This window comes from Archocentrus centrarchus, chromosome 5 (genome assembly GCF_007364275.1).
Source record: "Archocentrus centrarchus isolate MPI-CPG fArcCen1 chromosome 5, fArcCen1, whole genome shotgun sequence".
Lineage (NCBI taxonomy): Eukaryota > Metazoa > Chordata > Actinopteri > Cichliformes > Cichlidae > Archocentrus > Archocentrus centrarchus.
This window is the reverse complement of record NC_044350.1, coordinates 36,237,407-36,259,031: the sequence shown is the minus strand read 5'-3', so window position 1 is coordinate 36,259,031 and position 21,625 is coordinate 36,237,407. Positions and strand designations below refer to the sequence as shown.

At 41.9% G+C, this 21,625-nt stretch overlaps 1 protein-coding gene across 2 annotated transcripts in view; it reads right to left on the bottom strand.

The window, feature by feature from the left end:
• Positions 1 to 21,625, bottom strand: part of pltp (phospholipid transfer protein) — a 45,845-nt gene that overhangs the window by 20,590 nt on the left and 3,630 nt on the right. For both annotated transcript variants that reach the window (XM_030728547.1, XM_030728548.1), the window contains 5 exons: positions 21,366 to 21,495; positions 19,788 to 19,887; positions 19,572 to 19,700; positions 19,311 to 19,466; positions 19,091 to 19,154 (listed from right to left, as the gene is read on the bottom strand). In XM_030728547.1, the coding sequence (XP_030584407.1) occupies positions 19,091 to 19,154; positions 19,311 to 19,466; positions 19,572 to 19,700; positions 19,788 to 19,887; positions 21,366 to 21,474 (558 nt within the window). In that variant the 5' untranslated portion in view covers positions 21,475 to 21,495. The remainder of the gene's footprint in view (positions 1 to 19,090; positions 19,155 to 19,310; positions 19,467 to 19,571; positions 19,701 to 19,787; positions 19,888 to 21,365; positions 21,496 to 21,625) is intronic.

The following is a 21,625-nucleotide window of genomic DNA, read 5'->3' as shown; positions in this document are numbered from 1 at the left end:
TTTTATAGAGCAACAAACTCTTTTTCCAGGCTAAATGAGCATCTTCTAATTTAGTGAGACGCCATTCCCTCTCCAGCTTTCGGGTTATCTGCTTTAAGCTGTGCGTTTGTGAATTATACCATGGAGTCAGGCACTTCTGATTTGAAGCTTTCCTTTTCAGAGGAGCCACAGTATCCAAAGTTATACGCAGTGAGGATGTAAAACTTTTGACGAGATAACCGACCTCACTGGGAGCAGAGTTTAGGTAGCTGCTCTGAACTGTGTTGGCACTGAAGAGCATAATAATGAAGGAATTAGATCCTTAAACTTAGTTACAGCACTTTCACAAAGACTTCTACTGTAATAAAACTTATTTCCCACAGCTGTGTAGTCCATTAAATTAAATGTAAATGTTACTAAGAAATGATCAGACAGGAGGGGGCTTTTAGGGAATACTGTTAAGTCTTCAGTTTCTATGCCATATGTTAGGACAAGATCCAGAGTATGATTAAAGTGGTGGGTGGGCTCCTTTACATTTTGAATCAAATCAAATCAAATCAAGGTTTATTTGTCACATACCTGGTCATACACAGTACAACTGGCAGTGAAATGCTTTTGTGACTGCTCCGCCACACTGATTACAAAACTACAGAATAGTTAAAAAATATATTAAAAAAAAATATTAAAATATATTATACAGAAATAGAATGTATTTAAAAAGTATATAAACATTAGACAGCAGTGCAGATGCTACATAATGCTATACAGATGTGGTAATAATAAATATACAAGTACTAATCTATACATATACACATAAAAACAGTATACACATACATTATGTCCACACATATATATATATATATATATATATATATATATATATATAAAGTCTGACGTTGTGTAAATTAGTCTTAAATGCTATGTTCGTTGAGAACTCGAATAGCTTGTGGGAAAAAGCTTCTTCTCATCCTCTCTGTTTTGGCTTTTAGAGTACGAAACCGCTTCCCAGATCGTAACAGAGAAAACAGTCCGTTACTGGGATGACTGGGGTCCTTTAATATCCTACTGGCCCTTGTCCAGCACCGTTTCCTGTATATGGACTGCAGGTCAGGAAGCTCAGTCCGGATTATGCGCTCAGCTGAACGTAACACCCTTTGTAGAGCCTGCCCATCCTGCTTGGTGCTGTTTCCGAACCAGGTTGTGATGTTTCCCGTAATGATTGATTCAATGGTGCAGGTGTAGAAGTTATGAAGCACCTTGGATGGTAGTTTGAAGTCCCTTAAGCGTCTAAGGTGATAAAGACGCTTTCTTTGCCAATGCAGTGGTGTGGCAAGACCATGACAGGTCCTCAGAGATGTGAACTCCATGGTACTTGAAATTGTCTACTCTTTCCACTGCGGTGCCACCAATCATAACGGGGTGATAGTTCCTCTCCTGCTTTATGCTGCAGTCCACTATCAACACCTTTGTCTTGCTGACGTTAGGGAGGAAATTATTGTCCTGGCACCAGTCCTCCAGGTGTTTAATCTCCTCTAGGTAGGCCCTCTCATCATTGTTAGAGATCAGGCCCACTACAACAGTGTCGTCAGGAAACTTGACAATGGTGGTAGAGCTGGAAGTGGCCACACAGTCATATGTGTACAGTGAGTACAGCAGGGGGCTCAGGACGCAGCCCTGGGGGGCGCCAGTGCTAAGTGTGAGTGCGGGTGAGATGTGTTTTCCTACCCGCACAGCTTGTGTTCTGTCCGTCAGGAAGTTGGAGATCCAGTGACACAAGGATGGGTGAAGTCCCAGGTTCTCCAACTTGATGGTTAGTTTAGAGGGGATAATTGTGTTAAATGCTGAGCTGAAGTCAACAAACAGCATTTTAACATAATTTCCGCTCCCAGCGTCCAGGTGTGTGAGTGTGGTGTGGAGGAGGTAGGTGATGGCATCATCTGTGGAACGGTTGGGGCGGTATGCGAACTATAAGGGGTCCATATAGTCCAGAAGTGATGAGGTAATGAAGTCTCTGATGATCCTCTCGAAGCACTTTATCACGACTGATGTCAGGGCCACTGGGCGAAAGTCATTGAGGCAGGCTGGCTGGTTCTTCTTCGGGACTGGAACGATGACGGACTGTTTGAAGCACGCTGGTACGATGCCCTGGGTCAGGGATAAGTTGAAAATATTCGTAAACACCAGCGCTAGCTGGCCCGCGCAGGCTTTGATGACCCGGACGGCGATCCCGTCCGGTCCTGCTGCTTTCCTGGTGTTCACTCTCCTGAAGGCTCTCCGTACATCACTCTCCCTGATGATGAGAGGTTCCTGCATTCCAACAAGCTCCGTCTGCATGCTGGACACACCGGTAGCGCTGTTAGCATCGCTAGTGCTGTTAGCGTTGCTGGCTGCAGCCTCGAAGCGAGCGTAGAAGGTGTTCAGCTCGGTTGCCAGAGACGTGTCCGCACTCACCAGTCTGGAGGGTGGGCTTCTGTAGTCCGTAATGATCCGTAGTCCCTGCCACAGGGTTCTAGAGTCACTCTGCTGAAACTGTGTCTCTATTTTCTCCCCGTATCGCCGCTCCGCCTCTTTCACTGCTCGGCGTACTCCGTAAGACACAGCTTTATATTCCTCCATGTTACCACTGATGAGCCCCGCATTGTAGGCAGTGGTGCGAGAGTTCAGAGCACCGCGGACGGTTTTATTCACCCACAGCTTCTGGTTGGGGAAAGTTTTCACTACAGTTTTCTCCACCGTATCATCCACCAGTTTCCCGACAAATCCCACAATCGCTTCCGTAAACACGCTGATGTCGTTGGCGGAGCTCTCACGGAACATATCCCAGTCTGCGCCATCCAGAGCGTCCTGTAAGGCAGCCACTGATTGGTCCGTCCAGCGCGTGACCTCCCTCTGAGCTGGAACCTCCTGCTTCAGCCTTTGTTTATATTTAGGCATGAGGAAGATGGCAGCGTGATCGGATTTCTCAAATGGTGGATGAGACTGTGCCTTGTAACTGTTTTTGAAGGGAGTGTAGCAGCGATCCAGTGTCTGTTGTCCTCTGGTGGGGCAGGTGATGTGCAGGTAAAAGTTTGGCACTGCACGTTTGAGGTTAGCACTGTTAAAATCACCAGCCACAATAAGTGCAGCGTCCCGGTTATGAGTCTGAAACTGTGTGAGTGTGTCATGAAGTTCGCACAGTGCAGTGTCCGTCTTTGCCCGAGGTGGAATGTAAACGGTGCTGACAATAACCGAAGTAAATTCCCGAGGAAGGTAGAAAGGACGAAACTTGAGTGCCAGAAGTTCCAGGTTAGGTGTGCAGTAGCGTGCAAGAGTGACGATGCCGGTATTATCACACCAGCTGCTGTTTACCATCATGCACACACCACCTCCTCTTGACTTTCCCGACTCCATTGTTCTGTCCATGCGGTATACGAAGAAGCACTCGGCCGGCTGAATGGCGTGGTCTGGTACCGCTGGGTTCAGCCATGTCTCGGTGAAGCAGAGAAGGTTGCAGTCCCGAATGTCTCTCTGGTACTTGATCCTGGCACGGAGGTCGTCGCGCTTGTTGTCCAGGGACTGGACGTTGGCTAACAGGATACTGGGCAGGGGAGCTCGATGTCCCTAGCCCTCAGCTTGTTCCTGACACCGGCTCATTTTGCTCGGGGTCGTTTCGTGTCCCGTCCTTTGTTGTTCCTCAGGATTTCCCTCGGCCACAATGAATCCGTTAAAGACGGCAAACGGTGAGTGGATTGTAGATTAATAGAAATAAGAGTACTTCTATCATAGCAAATACAACCCGTGGTAAAAAGAAAAAACGATTAAAATCGATAAAAAGCTGTGAAATAACTAAAAACAGGTAAAAAGTTGTCGGAGCAGTCGTGACGGCAGCCGACCTCACCGGCGCCATCTTTCATAGAGAAGACAGTTGAATCTAATAATAGATTAAATGCAATGTTCAGGCTGTCATTTTCAGCATCTACATGGATGTTAACCCCTTAACTGGCAAGGGCCCGGTGACGGGCCGTTTGTAGTCCCTTTTATATGGCAGGCTAGACCCTCCCATTTTTATTGACACGTTATTCGGCCAATCATGTAACTGGCTGCACCAAATCACCTGACAAAGCTACGTGATGCCCTCTGAGTATTATTGGCTCTGGGAAACCCATTTCTTAACATGATTGGCCGAATGAGGTGTCAGTCAAAATGGGCGGGTCTAGCCTGCCATATAAATGCACTTCATTCGGCCCGCGGACCAGACGCAGCCGGTTAATAGGCTATGAAATGGGTTGTTCAGAGCCAATAATAACCAGAGGGTGTTATGTAGTTGTTTCAGGTGATTTTTTTTGCTGCCAGTTAAGGGGTTAAAATCAATTAATTTTTTAATTAATTAATTAATTTCAATTAAATTTTATTTATATAGCGCCAAATCACAACAAACTGTCGCCTCAAGGCGTTTTGTATTGTGGGTAAAGACCCTACAATAATACAGAGAAAACCCAACAGTCAAAATGACCCCCTATGAGCAAGCACTTGGCGACAGTGGAAAGGAAAAACTCCCTTTTAACAGGAAGAAACCTCCAGCAGAACCAGGCTCAGGGAGGGGGAGGTCATCTGCCGCGACCGGTTGGGCTGAGGGGAGAGAAAAGACATGCTGTGGAAGAGAGCCAGAGATTAATATCAATTAATGATTAAATGCAGAGTGGAGTATAAACAAAGTAAATAAGGTGAATGAGAAACAGTGCATTATGTGAACCCCCCAGCAGACTAGGCCTATAGCAGCATAACTAAGGGATGGTTCAGGGTCACCTGATCCAGCCCTAACTATAAGCTTTATCATAAAGGAAAGTTTTAAGCCTAATCTTAAAAATAGAGAGGGTGTCTGTCTCCTGAATCCAAGCTGGGAGCTGGTTCCACAGAAGAGGCGCCTGAAAGCTGAAGGCTCTGCCTCCCATTCTACTCTTAAGTATCCTAGGAACCACAAGTAAGCCAGCAGTCTGAGAGAGAAGTGCTCTGTTGGGGTGATATGGTACTATGAGGTCTTTGAGATAAGATGGTGCCTGATTATTCAAGACCTTGTATGTGAGGAGAAGAATTTTAAATTCTATTCTAAATTTAACAGGGAGCCAATGAAGAGAAGCCAATATGGGAGAAATCTGCTCTCTCTTTCTAGTCCCTGTCAGTACTCTAGCTGCAGCATTTTGGATCAGCTGAAGGCTTTTCAGGGAGCTTTTAGGACAGCCTGATAATAATGAATTACAATAATCCAGCCTAGAAGTAATAAATGCATGAATGAGCTTTTCAGCATCACTCTGAGAAAGGATGTTTCTAATTTTAGAAATATTGCGCAAATGCAAAAAAGCGGTCCTACATATTTGTTTAATATGTGCATTGAAGGACATATCCTGGTCAAAAATGACTCCAAGATTTCTCACAGTGTTACTGGAGGCCAAAGTAATGCCATCCAGAGTAAGTATCTGGTTAGACACCATGTTTCTAAGATTTGTGGGGCCGAGAACAAGAATTTCAGTTTTATCTGAATTTAGAAGCAGGAAATTAGAGGTCATCCAGGCGTTAATGTCTTTAAGACATTCCTGCAGTTTAATTAATTGATGTGCATCATCTGGCTTCATTGATAGGTAAAGCTGAGTATCATCTGCATAACAATGAAAATTGATGCAGTGCTTTCTAATAATACTGCCTAAGGGAAGCATGTATAATGTAAATAAAATTGGTCCTAGCACAGAACCCTGTGGAACTCCATAATTAACCTTAGTGTGTGAAGAAGACTCCCCATTTACATGAACAAATTGGAGTCTATGAGATAAATATGATTCAAACCACTGCAGTGCAGTACCTTTAATACCTATAGCAAGCTCTAATCTCTGTAATAAAATGTTATGGTCAACAGTATCAAAAGCTGCACTGAGGTCCAACAGGACAAGAACAGAGATGAGTCCACAGTCAGAGGCTCTAAGAAGATCATTTGTAACCTTCACTAATGCTGTTTCTGTACTGTGATGAATTCTGAATCCTGACTGAAGCTCTTCAAATAAACCGTTCCTCTGCAGATGATCAGTTAGCTGTTTTACAACTACTCTTTCAAGGATCTTTGAGAGAAAAGGAAGGTTGGAGATTGGCCTATAATTAGCTAAGACAGCTGGGTCAAGTGATGGCTTTTTAAGCAGAGGTTTAATTACAGCCACCTTGAAGGTCTGTGGTACATAGCCAACTAATAAAGACTGATTGATCATTTTTAAGATTGAAGCATCAATAATTGGAAAGACTTCTTTGAACAGTCTAGTACAGGGGTGGGCAACTCCAGGCCTCGAGGGCCGGTGTCCTGCATGTTTTAGATGTGTCCCTGACCCAACACACCTGAATCACATATAGAAGTCATTAGCAGGACTCTGGAGAACTTGACTGCATACTGAGGAGGTAATTCAGCCATTTGATTCAGGTGTGTTGGATCAGGGACACATCTAAAACCTGCAGGACACCGGCCCTTGAGGCCTGGGATTGCCCACCCCTGGTCTAGTAGGAATGGGATCTAACAAACATGTTGCTGGTTTGGAGGAAGTAACTATTGAAGTTAACTCTGAAAGATCAATTGGAGCGAAAGAGTCTAAACAAATACCAGCAGTGCTGAAAGCAGCCGAACATGAAGAATAATCTTTGAGATGGTTATAAATAATTTTTTCTCGAATGTCTAAAATTTTATTTGTAAAGAAATCCATGAAGTCACTACTAGTTAATGTGAAAGGAATACTCGGCTCTACAGAGCTCTGACTCTTTGTCAGCCTGGCTACAGTGCTGAAAAGAAACCTGGGGTTGTTCTTATTTTCTTCAATTAATGATGAATAGTAAGATGTCCTAGCTTTACGGAGGGCTTTTTTATAGAGCAACAAACTCTTTTTCCAGGCTAAATGAGCATCTTCTAATTTAGTGAGACGCCATTCCCTCTCCAGCTTTCGGGTTATCTGCTTTAAGCTGTGCGTTTGTGAATTATACCACAGAGTCAGGCACTTCTGATTTGAAGCTTTCCTTTTCAGAGGACCCACAGTATCCAAAGTTATACGCAGTGAGGATGTAAAACTATTCAGTCAGTCAGTCAGAATACTTTATTGATCCCAAAGGGAAATTACTACTGTTACAGCTGCAACCGTTTCATTTAAACGAGTAAACCTTAAACACAATAACATACACTAAAGGCATAAAAGTATAAAGACTAAAGAGATATTTTGACTATATACACATCTAAATCTATACACATATGAAAATTGTGAGTGCAAAAATTTTTAAATAGGTGTCATTATATATATATGCACAGTCCTTTTTTGTACAATGTATAAGTGTATGTACAATGTATATAGTGTATGTACAATGTATATGGAAATTTAAACAATTTTATGTACAATTGAATACTGATAAGTGAATGACACTGATGAACCACAATGTCACCTATTAAGGGAGGAGTTATAGAGTCTGATGGCCACAGGTAGAAATGACCTCCTGTGGCGCTCTGTGGTGCATTTTGGTGGGATGAGTCTTGCACTGAATGTGCTCCTGTGTCCCATCACTGTGTTGTAGAGTGGGTGGGAGCCATTGTTCATAATGGCCTGCAGCTTAGACAGCATCCTCCTCTCCGACACTGCCATAAGCGAATCCAGCTCCACTCCCACCACATCACTGGCTTTTGACGAGCTATTGACGAGTCAATAGCTATTCCAGCTATTGACGAGATAATCAACCTCACTGGGAGCAGAGTTTAGGTAGCTGCTCTGCACTGTGTTGGCACATGGCACTGAAGAGCATAACAATGAAGGAATTAGATCCTTAAACTTAGTTACAGCACTTTCAGAAAGACTTCTACTGTAATAAAACTTGTTCCCCACTGCTGTGTAATCCATTAAAGTAAATGTAAATGTTACTAAGAAATGATCAGACAGGAGGGGGCTTTCAGGGAATACTGTTAAGTCTTCAGTTTCTATGCCATATGTCAGGACAAGATCCAGAGTATGATTAAAGTGGTGGGTGGGCTCCTTTACATTTTGAGAGAAGCCAATTGAATCTAACAATAGATTAAATGCAGTGTTGAGGCTGTCATTCTCAGCATCTACATGGATGTAATCACCAACTATAATTATTTTATCTGAACTGAGCACTAAATCAGATAAAAAGTCTGAGAAATTAGACAGAAACTCTGAGTAAGGACCAGGTGGACGATAGATAATAACAAATAAAACAAGTTTTTGAATTTCTTAATTAGGATGGACAAGACTAAGAGTCAGGCTTTCAAAAGAATTAAAACTTTGTCTGGGTCTGTGATTAATTAATAAGCTGGAATTGAAGATTGCTGCTACTCCTCCTCCTCGACCTGTGCTTCGAGCATTCTGACAGTTACTGTGACTCAGGGGTGTTGATTCATTCAAACTAACATATTCATCCTGCTGTAACCAGGTTTCTGTAAGGCAGAATAAATCAATACGTTGTTCAATTATTAAATCATTTACTAACAGGGACTTAGAAGAGAGAGACCTAATGTTTAATAATCCACATTTAATCGTTTTATTCTTTGGTGCAGTTGATGAAGCTATATTATTTATTGTTTTTGAATTTTTATGCTTAAATAGTTTTTTACTGATTTTAGCTTTGTTTTTAGTTGTCTGGGAGCAGGCACCGACTCTGTGGGGATGGCATTTGAGGGGATGGTAGGAGGAGAGAAGCTGCAGAGTGGCGTGTAAGACTGCAACTCTGCTTCCTGGTCTCAGCCCTGGGTAGTCAGGTTTTAGGAGGTTTAATAAATTTGGCCAGATTTCTAGAAATGAGAGCTGCTCCATCCAAAGTGGGAATGACAGCCTTTGCTGTAATATGTGAATATCATTTTGATTAGCAATAAATACAGTTGCATCATCATCATAGGCAGGAAAACTAACCAATAGTTTGGCATTTGTAGCAAAGATTAACCCCATGAGACCCTGCCTAAGCTGGTTTAAGAGGGGCTCAATGGCAAAGCATACAACATACTAGATAATGGACAGTCTTGCTTAATGCCTCTCCACACAGGAATGATCTACTGAGTCCCCCAAAACAAAATCATTTGACTACAGCAACTTATTCCATGAACTAAATCTTTCTCCAAACCTAAAAGCGTCAAGTGTCTTAAAGAAATACAAATCCACCCTGTCAAAAGCTTTCTCTTGCACGCCCGGGTAGCTCAGTGGTGGAGCAGGCAACCACATATACAGCATACGCCGCTTTTATAGTGCGGGCAGTGTGGGTTTGAGTCTTGGCCTGTCGCCGATTTGCCCCATGTCTTCCCCGATTTCCTGTCTGTCTACACTGCAAATAAAGCCGCTATTGAAAAAAAAAACAAAAAAAACTCTCTCTTGAGCTAAAGAAATAAGGTCAACATTCAGCTCTTTAAATTTTGATAGCTCAGTGATATTGTCATGACCTGAGGGTTTGTGGGGTTTTGGGGTTTGTTTCTTTTTTTTTCTCTCTCCCAGTACAATGGGGTCGAGCGAGGGTTATGTGTTCATTCCCTTACAGGGTGGAGCTCGGCGTTGTTTGCACCTGTATCTAATCAGCCGGTGGAGTTTCCAGCAGTTAAGGGGTGAGGAGGGCAGTGATTCCTTGCCAGTTTGTTTTGTCTCCTTCTGCGACCTCAACCTGAGAGGGGTTCGTCTTCGGAGAGGGACTCGTCACTCGTCGGTCCTCTGCCTGCTTTCTTCCTGCGTCATTTTGGTCTGCTGACGGTTCCTTGTGCTCCTAGCCCTACACTCTAGCAAGTAAGAGGTTGCAGTATTTGTGATAGGTGCTACAAGTATACCCCACGTATGTTACATCTTAGCGCTAATATTCTTTTTTTTTCTTGGCAGAGCTGCAGTACGCTCCTTAGTTGCTGGCCAGTCTGCTTCACAGGCCTCTGTGTCTTTTGTTGCTGGTCGTTGTTTTCAAAATAAATATTACAAAGTTGTTAAAAGTAGGTGGAGTCCGCTCTTTGGGTCCGGCTTGAACTTTACCATGACAGATATTGCCGGTCAAAAACAGATTGTCCATTTTTGTTTGTTCCAGAATACAATAAACCTGATTTATATGGATAACAGAGTGAAAACAGTCTTTAAGCCTACTTGAGAGACATTTTGCTATTTTATAATCTGTGCAGAGACAAGACACTGGTCTTCAGTTTTTAAGCAACGCCAGATCTCTTTTGGGAAGTAATGACAAAACCGCTCTCATGCAGCTGAGGGGCATTGTTCCAGAAGCCACTGAGTCTATAAAAAAGACTTGCATGAAAATATAACTGTTTATAGAACTCTGCAGAGAGTCCCTTGGTTCCAGATGCATGGCCACATGTAAGTTGCTGGACAGCTGTAGACATCTCCTCAGAGGTGTCACTCTATATAAGCCACCTGTGTATCATCTAGCTTGGTTAGTCCCTCCAATATGTCATCTATGCAACCGGAGTCACAGCTATTCATATTGAAAAAAAATCACTGTAGAACTGTATGGCCAGTCTGCTCATCTCTGCAGGATTGGTTGTTGTGGTCCCATTGGGAAGCCTCAAATGTGTCATTGAATTATAATGCCTTTTTCTCTATAAATTAAAAAAAGTATGTAGTTGGGACATCAGTGTCATTAATGGAAGATATCCTGTTTCTAATCAAAGCCCCCTTTACCTTTTCATGCAAAAACATTATGTAAAGCTTTCTTGCCTGAACTTCTGGTGACGCCATGACAGAGGCAGCAACCTAAATACAGAGCTCTGCCAACCTAGCTGTCAATCTCCTAACATATATTCTAAAACTCGACAAAAGACGATATATCCAACATGGCAACATCATTGAGAAACAGAGGCCCAAATAAGCATGAAAACACAAAGGACAAAACGGAAAACTTGAGACAACCAACACTAGCGCAGACCTCAAGCAACATGGCTAATGCTAGCATACAAGAGTTGGAGTCTAAAATACTAACGGAACTGGGGAAACTATGAAAAGAAAACATAGAGGGACACAGAGACCAAAACGTACCTGACCAAACTGGAAACCACAATTCCAGAAATGAAAAGCGAAATGACGAAACTAGAGAAAAGAACTATGGAAGCAGAGGACCGTATCAGCACTACAGAGGATGCCGAGAGGAGGTGCGAGAGAGCAATACGCTACTTGCTACACAGAGAGATGGATCTGACGGCCAGGTGTGAGGATTTACAAAACAGGTCAAGACGTAATAACTTGAGAATTTACCGAGTACCTGAAGGAAGTGAAGGACAAGACATGAAGCGGTTTGTGAAGGAGCTTATTCAAACAGCCCTCCAACCTATGCCTGAAATGAACCTGCAGACAGAAAGGGCGCACCGGTCTCTAACAACCAGGCCAAAAAAGATCCCCACTCTGCCCCGAGATCACTGATAGTGAAGTTTGTGGATTACTCAGTGAAAGATGCCATCCTAAGACAAGCCTGGGGTCAAAGACAGGTCCTCTACAAAATGGCGCAGATATTTTTTGACCACGACTACTCTCCGGAGTTACAAAAGAAGTCTCTACAGGTACGGATGGTAATCAGGCAATTAAAGGAGAGAAACATCAGAGCCAAGTGCATCTATCCAGCACAACTGTGGATCTACAACGGGGACAGCGGGAAGACTTTCCCGACACTCGCAGACGCCATCCCGGTGCTGCAGGAGCTCGGGATTCAGGTCCAGGCAGATGAGAGGGAGCAGATGGAGAAGGAGCTGTCACGCTACAGGTGGAACACCCCGGGAGGGAAACGAGGAAAAGGCCCCCCCGTGCTACCCGTCGCAGATATCAAAGCTTTTCTTCAAGGAAACGAATGACGTTGAGTTTTATGCTGTTATCCTAGGTTCAAGACAAAACAGTTAGGTGGACACAAATATTTTTTTTTCTTTCCACAAAAGGCAGATCTGAATCAGCCGCAAGTTTTACCCGCACATTGAGCAGCAGCGACCACTCCATGAGCCGAACACCAGCAGTACTGACACTATGTGTGAATCCCATGGAGGAGCCGTCACCATCCGCCGCCCAAGCTACACCGGGGACTGGTACAGATTCAGGTTTGAATTAAAGGAAAAACTAAAAGTAAAACCCAGTTGGAAATGTGGAAGTTCACTTCATGTTGTTAGTTTGTCATATGCTTTGTTCTATAGTGAGATAAGTTACGGGCTACTATCATCATGCATGTTTGTTTTTTGTTTTTGTCTTTTTTAAAGGGTGGAGTGGAAATTATAGATACAAACCCCAAAACACCACATGGACACTTTAAATTTTATTAGCTACAATATAAAGGGGATAAGTAGTCCAGTTAAGAGGAAGAAAATACTCAACCAACTTAAAAAACTAAAATGCTTGGTGTCTATGATTCAAGAGACCCACCTGTCACAAAAAGAACACCTAAAGTTAAAGAGAGAATGGGTAGACCAGGTGTATAGCTCATCTAAATCAGGGAGGAAAAGGGGAGTCGCCATTCTGGTAAATAAATCAATATACTTTAGTCATGAAAAAACAATCAAAGACATAGAGGGCAGATATGTGATGGTGATAGGTAATATAGGAGGTACTAAAATCACAATGCTTAACATGTATGCCCCAAATGAAAACTGTCCTAACTTTTTTTAAAAAAATGATAGCATCTATGGTAGCAGATAACACAGAGAGATTTATTCTAATAGGGGGTGATTTCAATTGTACTATAAGACAAACTGTAGATAGGCTCCCAGCAGCAGTGGGACCCATATCAAAAAAAACAATAGCCCCCCGTACAGCGATAAGTGAACTGGGCTTGGTGCAGGTATGGCGACACATACACCCTAGGAGAAAAGAATACACTTTTATGTCACAGCTGCATGGGACTTACTCCAGGCTAGATATGTTTTTGATATCAGGAACCAATACCTACAGAATCAGAGAGTGTGACATAGAACCAATTACTATATCGGATTGTGTCCCAGTTGTCTTAAATATAAATATAGGAATAAACAAACAATTTAAATATTGGAGATTAAATGTATCATTGCTAAATGATGAAATAGTTAAACAAGAAATTCATAGCAACCTATCAGACTATTTTAATCTAATGATAACGACACTGTCTCCCCCTCTACTCTGTGGGACGGGGCCAAGGCTGTGATGAGGGGCAATATTATTACTATCGCCGCCAAAATAAAAAAAATGAGACTAGCCCAACAGAACGAATTTGAGAGGGAAATTAAAAGATTAGAGTTAGAATACCAACATACGAAAAAACTGAAAACTCTGACATTATTAAAGGAAGCCAGGCAGAAATTGGATGACCTGTGGACTTACAAGGCACAAGGGGCATTGAGATTACTATGAATTTGGCAACAAAGCAAGCCAATTATTAGCTTTCCAGTTACGCAAGGCCCAATCCAACAGAGTAGTACATAAAATAAAATGCCAGAATATGAATCAGATGTTAACTCAGTCAAAAGACATTGCAGAAGCTTTTGCCACCTACTACTGAAATCTGTATACAGAGGAAAATCAACCTCACAAAACAGAAAAAACAGCTTCCCGGGGGAATACTATAAGATTTTTGTGAAGGAACTAACCCCAGTTCTACGTAAAGTGTAGGGTTAGGGTTAGGCTATGTAAAGCCCCCCCAGGTCTTGGTCAGAGGCGGTGTGATACATAAATTCAATTCAATTTTATTTATATAGCGCCAAATCACAACAAACAGTCGCCTCAAGGTGCTTTGTATTGTGGGTAAAGACCCTACAATAATACAGAGAAAACCCAACACTCAAAACGCCCCCTATGAGCAGCACTTGGTGACAGTGGAAAGGAAAAACTCCCTTTTAACAGGAAGAAACCTCCAGCAGAACCAGGCTCAGGGAGGGACAGTCATCTGCTGCGACCGGTTGGGCTGAGGGGAGAGAAAAGACATGCTGTGGATACATAAAGAAAACAAAGATCCAACTTTATGTACCTCATACTGACCAATCAGCCTCCTATGCGTAGATTTCAAAATCTTGAACTCCATTATAATGAATAGGATACAAAAATACATTGCAAAGTTAATAAAACCAGACCAGACAGGCTTTATTAATAACAGACAGGGAACCGACAATGTTAGGAAGGCCCTAAACCTACAATCACTGGCAGCTTATTTGTACTCTATATCGAGCCACTAGCTGAGCTAATAAGATCAAACCCACTTATACAGGGAATACCGGATGGAGGAAATAATCAACACAAATTGGCACTCTTCGCAGAATACATATTACTATTTCTGTAAAATCCAATTACCTCTGTACCAGCTCATTTAAAAACCTAAATAAAACCTAAATGAATACAGTACAGTATCTGGATATAACGTTAACACAAGTAAATCTGAAGCCATGATGATAGCTGGGGAATGGCCCTCTAAACTGGATGACATAGTCTCACTCAAAAAATCCAAACAGGGTTTTAGATATCTTGGAGTAGTTCTCACACCCAAACCCAAACAATTATTCTCTACTAACTATGAGAAATTAATCAAAGAAATAAAAAAAAAGATTTAAGTAGATGGGATATGCTACCTTTGTCATTTTTTGGAACAATAGAAACTGTGAGAATGAATATTCTGCCAAGACTCTTATTTCTATTCCAATCCCTCCCTATTATAGTAACACAAGGCACTTTTAAATCATTAGAGAAACTGATTTCAAAATTTATATGGCAGAACCAAAGGCCAAGAATATGATTGAAAATACTGATGTTAACAAAAGAGAAAGGTGGTCTTGGCCTACCCAACCTAAAATTTTATTACTGGGCATCCCAGATGCGTACAGTGGCGGCATGGACTGTAAAGGACTATTAAACAAAACTCCATGCCTGGAATATCCCTATCTACACTCCCCTTTCTGAGTCTTAAGTCTCAAAAGAAACTTAAAATCAAAAACATATGGATTAAGAACACATTGAAAATATGGAACGTAGTCCAAAAGAAACTACGAGTTAGCGTAGCACTGTCAAGGGCTATGCCTATTATAGGAAATATAGAGTTCCTACCACCCCTATCTGATAGAGCTTATACGAGATGGGAAGAAAAGGGTTTGACTGTGATAAGTCAACTCAGTGGACAGGTATTTAAATCATTTATACAACTCAGAGATGAGTTTGACCTACCCGAAAGTGATCTATATAGATTTTTACAAATTAGAAGTTATGCTACAAAACACACAGATTGGGAATATCTCAGAAAGGAACCCTCCCATACAGAAAAGCACCTCATATTTCTGCCTGAAAACCACCCTGTAATAAAAAAGCATATTTCCCTTCTGTATAAAAAAACTAATGCTGGACATCTCTGATGACATACAACATATCAAACATCAATGAGAACTGGAACTAAATAGAGTAATGGACAATGACTCTTGGGAGGACACATGCCTTAACTGTCACAAGGGGACTGGAAGCCAACTTTGGAAAGAATTTGACTGGAAGACCAAAATGAGGTTCTTCAGGACACCTCTAACAACCTTTACATCAAAGAACCAACACAGCAATAAATGCTGGAGCAACTGCAACATGGTGGGAGACTATACTCATATCTTTTGAGACTGTTCAAAGATACAGATATTTTGGATTAATATTAAGGAGGAACTGGGGGAAATTATTGCAATGAATCTTCCAATGGACCCTTTATTATTTCTGCTAGATGTTTTTCCTGATCATATGTTTACCACAGAACAATGCCAAATACTACATATTCTGTTAATGATTGCTAGGAAAATTATTACTATTAATTGGAGGAAGCCTGACCCACAATTGTCCAATGGTTACAGAAGGTGAAGTGTGTACATAAGATGGGTTAGGGGTGTATACACATTCATGTGAGAGTGAACACATGAATGTAGTAGCTGTTACGCTGCTTCTTCCAGTCTGCAGTTCGCCTGCGGTCTCCTACACTGTCTGCTGCCTCAAAACTAGACAGTCACTGTCAGCCGCTGCAAATCAGAACTACTATCTGCTACCACAATCTATTGAGCAGTCCACTTCTTCATTCATGATTTACTTGGATTAGAAATTCATTCAGATCTTTAACGTTACCTGGACTTTGTTCATGCTGATTTTCACTTGATATTGTCTAGTATCCAAGCCAAAAATTTGGAAGAAAAAACATCAAGCACGATTAAATTGTGCTTGATGTTATTTTTTAATGATTTAAGGGACTATCCGGTCTTTAACTCTGACGTCATTTCTGGGTCCAAATGCTCCTAAATAAACAGCAATGGCATAACCAATGACTGTTCACTATTAAAGATGATTGTAACATACCTTATCAACTGCAGCCATTTCCGCTTCTCTTTCTCATCGGTGGATAAGAAAGAGAAGTGGAAATGGAATTCTACATCATCAATTAACAATTGGATGGTCTAGCTTGGTGGTGGTGGTGGGGTTCTGATTAACCTATTGTTGTATGTCTGATTAACATAAATTCTGTCTAGCCTGGCTGCACTCACACTACCCTCAGACACTTTCACTTATTTGTTTATCTGTGGGATGGAGTTTCCTCAACACATCTATAAGATCATTCTCACCGGTAATTGTCAACAGGAGGGAGGCTGAAGGTGGATGAGGCTCCTCTGTATTCCTATCAGCTGAAGGATGTGTAGTGCAATTCCAGTCCCCACCAAGCACTACTACCAACACACTGTTACATAGTTTTTTATCTGTCACCTAGTTTGTGAAACTGTTGCATGCAGCCAGTACCATCATTTTGAGTGTAAATATTTAAAAATATAAATATTGTATGTCCGTAATTTCATTGCCTCTACCACTTGGATCCTACCCTCCTCCACTTCAAATGTTGGAAAGTTGAAAATTGCTACACCGTTCACCAAGATTGGTAACATGACTTAAAAATCACTGCCCCTCCAACTCATTATCTACTGTCCTGTGTTTCCTGTAAAAAGAACACAATGTTTTTATTCCTACTGAGTTCTTACAGTACTGCCTTTCCCTATCCCTACCCCACTGATCTTCAGACTTCCTATTCTGAATGCTTTCATGTTTAACAGATACAGGAGGAAGAGAGATGATAGTGAAACTCTTCCAAACGAAGACCACCCTTTGCGCTCCAGGCAGTGTCCTTTGCTTTTAAAGGAGTTTTCCCTTGTTTTTCCCTCCTCAGTTTGGTCACTATATTTTGAGATGGAATTGTTTCTGCTTGCCCAGTTGTTTGCCCAACCATTCTCCTTCTTCAGAACAGATTTTATAAACAGGTCAGCAACTGGGAAGAAGTCAGCGACTTCCACAGACTGCCTGCCAAATGATTCATCAAGAAAGTAGTTTATGTCCTGTAAGGAATATGAAAACTGTTTGAGTCATCCTCAAACAAATCCTCTTCTTTATTTTCAACATTCAAATAACCCGCAGTTTCATTTTGATTAATAGCTTCACTTGTCGTTGTCTCTGTCTGTCTGCTACTTTGGTTATCCTCCATAGGTCCCTGTCCTGCATGTCAGAGCTCCTATCCTTCACCACATTACTAACTTGCGCTATCCCCTCCTTTTGCTGTCACCTTCTGTGGGGTACCAGCTGTGGCCGCCACTGTTTCACGCTGCGCTGTCTACGGATTGCCATTGACAGTGCTACCAGCAGCCTGTTGCTCACCTGCACCAGTAGCATGAGCCTGCTGCTCACCACACTCTGATCTTTATGAGGACAGGATGAGCATTTTTGGCCACATTCAAAACATTTCATGTTGTCCGAAGTTGCATAAACAATATAACTTGTACTTTACTTTGAAAGACACTTGCAGTGTCTGCGAAAAATCAGTAAGGTACATGAAAGTCTCCATAGAGGCTGGATGTCCTGCAGTCTGGTGTCTTTGCAGCGAAGACGAACTGCTCTGAACCTGCCAGCAAATCTGCCAAAACAGGCCAGCTCTCATTTGAAAGGAGGGACACCAGACACAGTGACCTGCGTTGACAGCACAAACAATGAAGAAACAGCCACAACCAAATCATCCAGAATCATGTCCCTTTCAACTAACTAATGGAAACACAACCATCCATCTCTATCCAAAAACAGTGATGTTCTCATGGCCGACCTTGTCATGTGTGAGCGGTGTGGCAAACAGGGTGGACCCAAAAGCAGAACTCCAGAACAGGACTGAATGTAGGTGAAGGCTTTATTTACAAATATGATCCAAAAATACACAAACTAGGTAAACTGAAGATGGTCAGATGGCAGAACAGGAACAAAACCACACCTTAATGAGGGAGGACGCGACAAGGAACAGAGGGAAATGCAGACAATAAATACACTGGGAGTGACAAGGGAAAACAGGAAACAGCTGGGGAGAACAGGTGGACAAAATCATACTAATGAAACACAGGAAGCAAAACTCCACACAACACACAGGGAACGTAAGCTTGTCAAAATAAAACAGGAAACACCAAACGAGGAACACGCAGACTTAACACAGGGGGCTGGCACAGAGGAATATTAAACATGGACCAAGGAACAGGGAAAAATACAGAAAAACAGACACAGGGGAGACAGGAACAGAGGGAACTGGAAAACCACAACTGATAAGGCCCGAACTAAGATGAATAAGGAAGATCAAAACAAAACTAGAAAATAACAAAACCCAGTGAAAACAGAACTAAACACAAAATGCTGGGCATAAGGCCCAGCACCATGACAGACCTGTTCACCAAGACCTAACAAAACCTGTTGCACAGTATACTGAGGGGTAGCCACCACTCTAGCCCCATGCCTAATGGACAGGGAAAGCGAATCCTCACTAAAGAGGGACGTCATGTCCCAAAATTAAAACAACCAATTAACTAAACTCTGTTCACTCTGCACAAAACCATGAAATAAATGTATATCTTACCTTCCAATCAGCAACAGTGTGTAAAGCAATGAAATCAGAAAAGAACAGTCCAAACATCCCAAATGGTCATTCATTCACATTCCAAGAGAGAGAGAGAGAGAGAGAGAGAGAGAGAGAAAAGAGGAGGGAGAAGGTGAGACATCTGATACAAGTGTGTGTGTGGGGGGCGGGGATACAGGTGAGAACTAAGAGAAAGACACAGGTGAGGAAGGGGATACAGGAGAGAAAGGTGAGACACGTGACAGAACAGGTGTCATACCTTTTGGTTGAGGAGGAAGCGCATGCCTGTTGTCAGAAATCTGGCCAGGAAGCCATAAACTGTCCTTTAAAAAAAAAAAAAAGACACACAGGATCCTGATTGAGACTGAATTCATGTGATATGTTTAGATTTATTGTTACAAACATAAATCATGATTATTGATTATTAATGCATAAATGACTATTGATTGATTGTTATTGATTGAATCATTATTGATTACCCCAGTGTTCCACTGAACTTTGCACTCATTTTGCTGATTTTGGCATCACAGCTCATGTTATTGATCTTCAGTCGTCCCTCCTCATCTCTGATCAGGCTCAGAATTGTATTGATGTTCACGCCGTCAGCTGATGCGTTGATGTTTCCTGTATCGTAGCTGAGAGGCAACAACAACATCGTCAACATTCAGTGCTCCTGTAAACAGCAGCTCTGACAGAGTGATGTTGTTCTCTGTGGTGGAACTGTTTGAGTTAAATCTTACAAGAACCAGTAAAGGATCCGTCGGTTGAAAGTCAGGGAGATTGATGAATTCTGAACATCAAACAACAAACCAACATCAGGGATGAATTGCAGATCAGCGTGAGTCAAATTCAGCTCAGTAATCTTCACACTGAGAGTAGAGTCAACAGAGAGGTGGCATAAATCACATGTGGATGGTTTAAAATTCACTTCAGATTTTGTGTCAGTTGTCATGTACTCATTGATGGTGTATTGTAAGCGTCCTTCTTCCCCCTTCATCTCTGGCATGGTGATGTTACTGAGCTCCTCTTCAACAAATTTCTGAGTTTCAGACTTCACTGGAAACACAAAATAAACCCTGTTATTGGTGATAACAGTTCTAAAGTACAGACACTGAGAGGTTTGGCAAATAAACCCTCTTCAAATTAAAAATGACAGAGCTTCAGACACATTCATCTATGAGGTGCTTCCCTGAAAAGACCAAGGCTGCCAGTACTGATGCTTAATCAGAGTATCATGGAGCCAAACTTAGAGTTTGAAGGTTCATCAGATCTCAGTCTGACCAGGGATGTTTTGGAGTGGCAGAAAGAGCACTTTAACCAACACATTCTCCATGAAGGGGGCAGAGATAAAGCAGCATTACCTGTTTCACAAGATGAATAAACTTAGCAGAAGCATATAGATCTAGATGAGGGTAAGTATGTAACACTGAAACATTCACACTGTTGGGATGTCTCGGTTTGTCTAATTAGACACTAAATAAAACTTCTACCAGGCTGTTGAAGGGAGCCTGTTTGTTAAAATCAGTCTTTAAAATGGATTTTGGTTTCACCAACCAAACTTCAGCGAAGTATACTGATCTCAGCAATTCTTTGGTAAGAGACAAATTTCCACATACATCAGTTTGCCTCTTCAGTAAGATCAAACATTGAGTCCTACTGCAAAATGTAACAATCAGTTTCTCATCATTCAGATTGCATCTGTCCATAATAATCTCTAATTATCACTTCCCTGATAAGAGTTTGCTCATCATAAACTTGACATATGAGGATCAACATTTCCTTTAGTAAAACACAGAAAGAACCACAATTCCTTCTTTACAGCAGTTCCTGGCTCAGCATCAGTTTTATAAGAAGTCAAATGTCTGGATGGAGCAGCTGGTATCACTATCAGGTTGGAGAGCAGATTAAGACTAGCTCAGATTAAAACCTGCTGGTGGGCTAATGTGTATAGAGATATTTAACACCTCAGTGTGAAGCAGCAGGATGGCTCTCAGCTCTTCCCAGTCCATGGTCCTGGTCCGTTTAGGTCTGGAGGGAGTCACTAGACCCTGTGAAGTCTTTCAGGATCTGTTTCATCAGTGATGGTAAAATGAAGGTGAGACCAGTAGGTAGACTCTGGATCTGACTATGCTGGTTAAGATGGAGCTGATAGTGAATGAGTCAGCAGAAGAACTCAGTTTCCATCCAGGTTCTGGTCTATAAGTACAGACCCTAACCATGAGATAGATCCAAGCAGGACTCTGGACTCAGAGATAGAGGAGGAGCTGAGAAATCCTGGAGTAAGGGGAAGACAACCACTCCCTGTATCATGATAGGAGACATTAGTTCTGACACAGGTGGTTGTCCTCTCAAGTCTAACTGAAACATTTAATGATCTGTTACCACAAAGAAGATCCAGAGCAAAATGCAGAGTTCTTACATCTGAACAGGATCCAGCTGGTTCTGTGATCGCTGAGTGTTTAATGTAGTACAATTTGGGTCAGATGTTTTGGGATTACAGTTTTATTTGGGTTTGTATTGATTCATATGCTTACACATGTCCAGTCCTTTGTCAGTGATACGAATTTTACAGCCCGCAGGTTCAGCAGAGGCCATGACAGATAAAGAACAGAGCAAGAGGAAAGACATGAAACAGGAAGTCATCCTGAACCCATACGTGTCAACCTGAAACAAAAAAAAAAGAGTTCAGATAAAACAATTCCACAATTATACTTACATCCATAAGTATTTGGAACATAACACTGTTTTATAAAATAGTAATTCCTAAACATGCAATATTTCATGTTAAACCCTT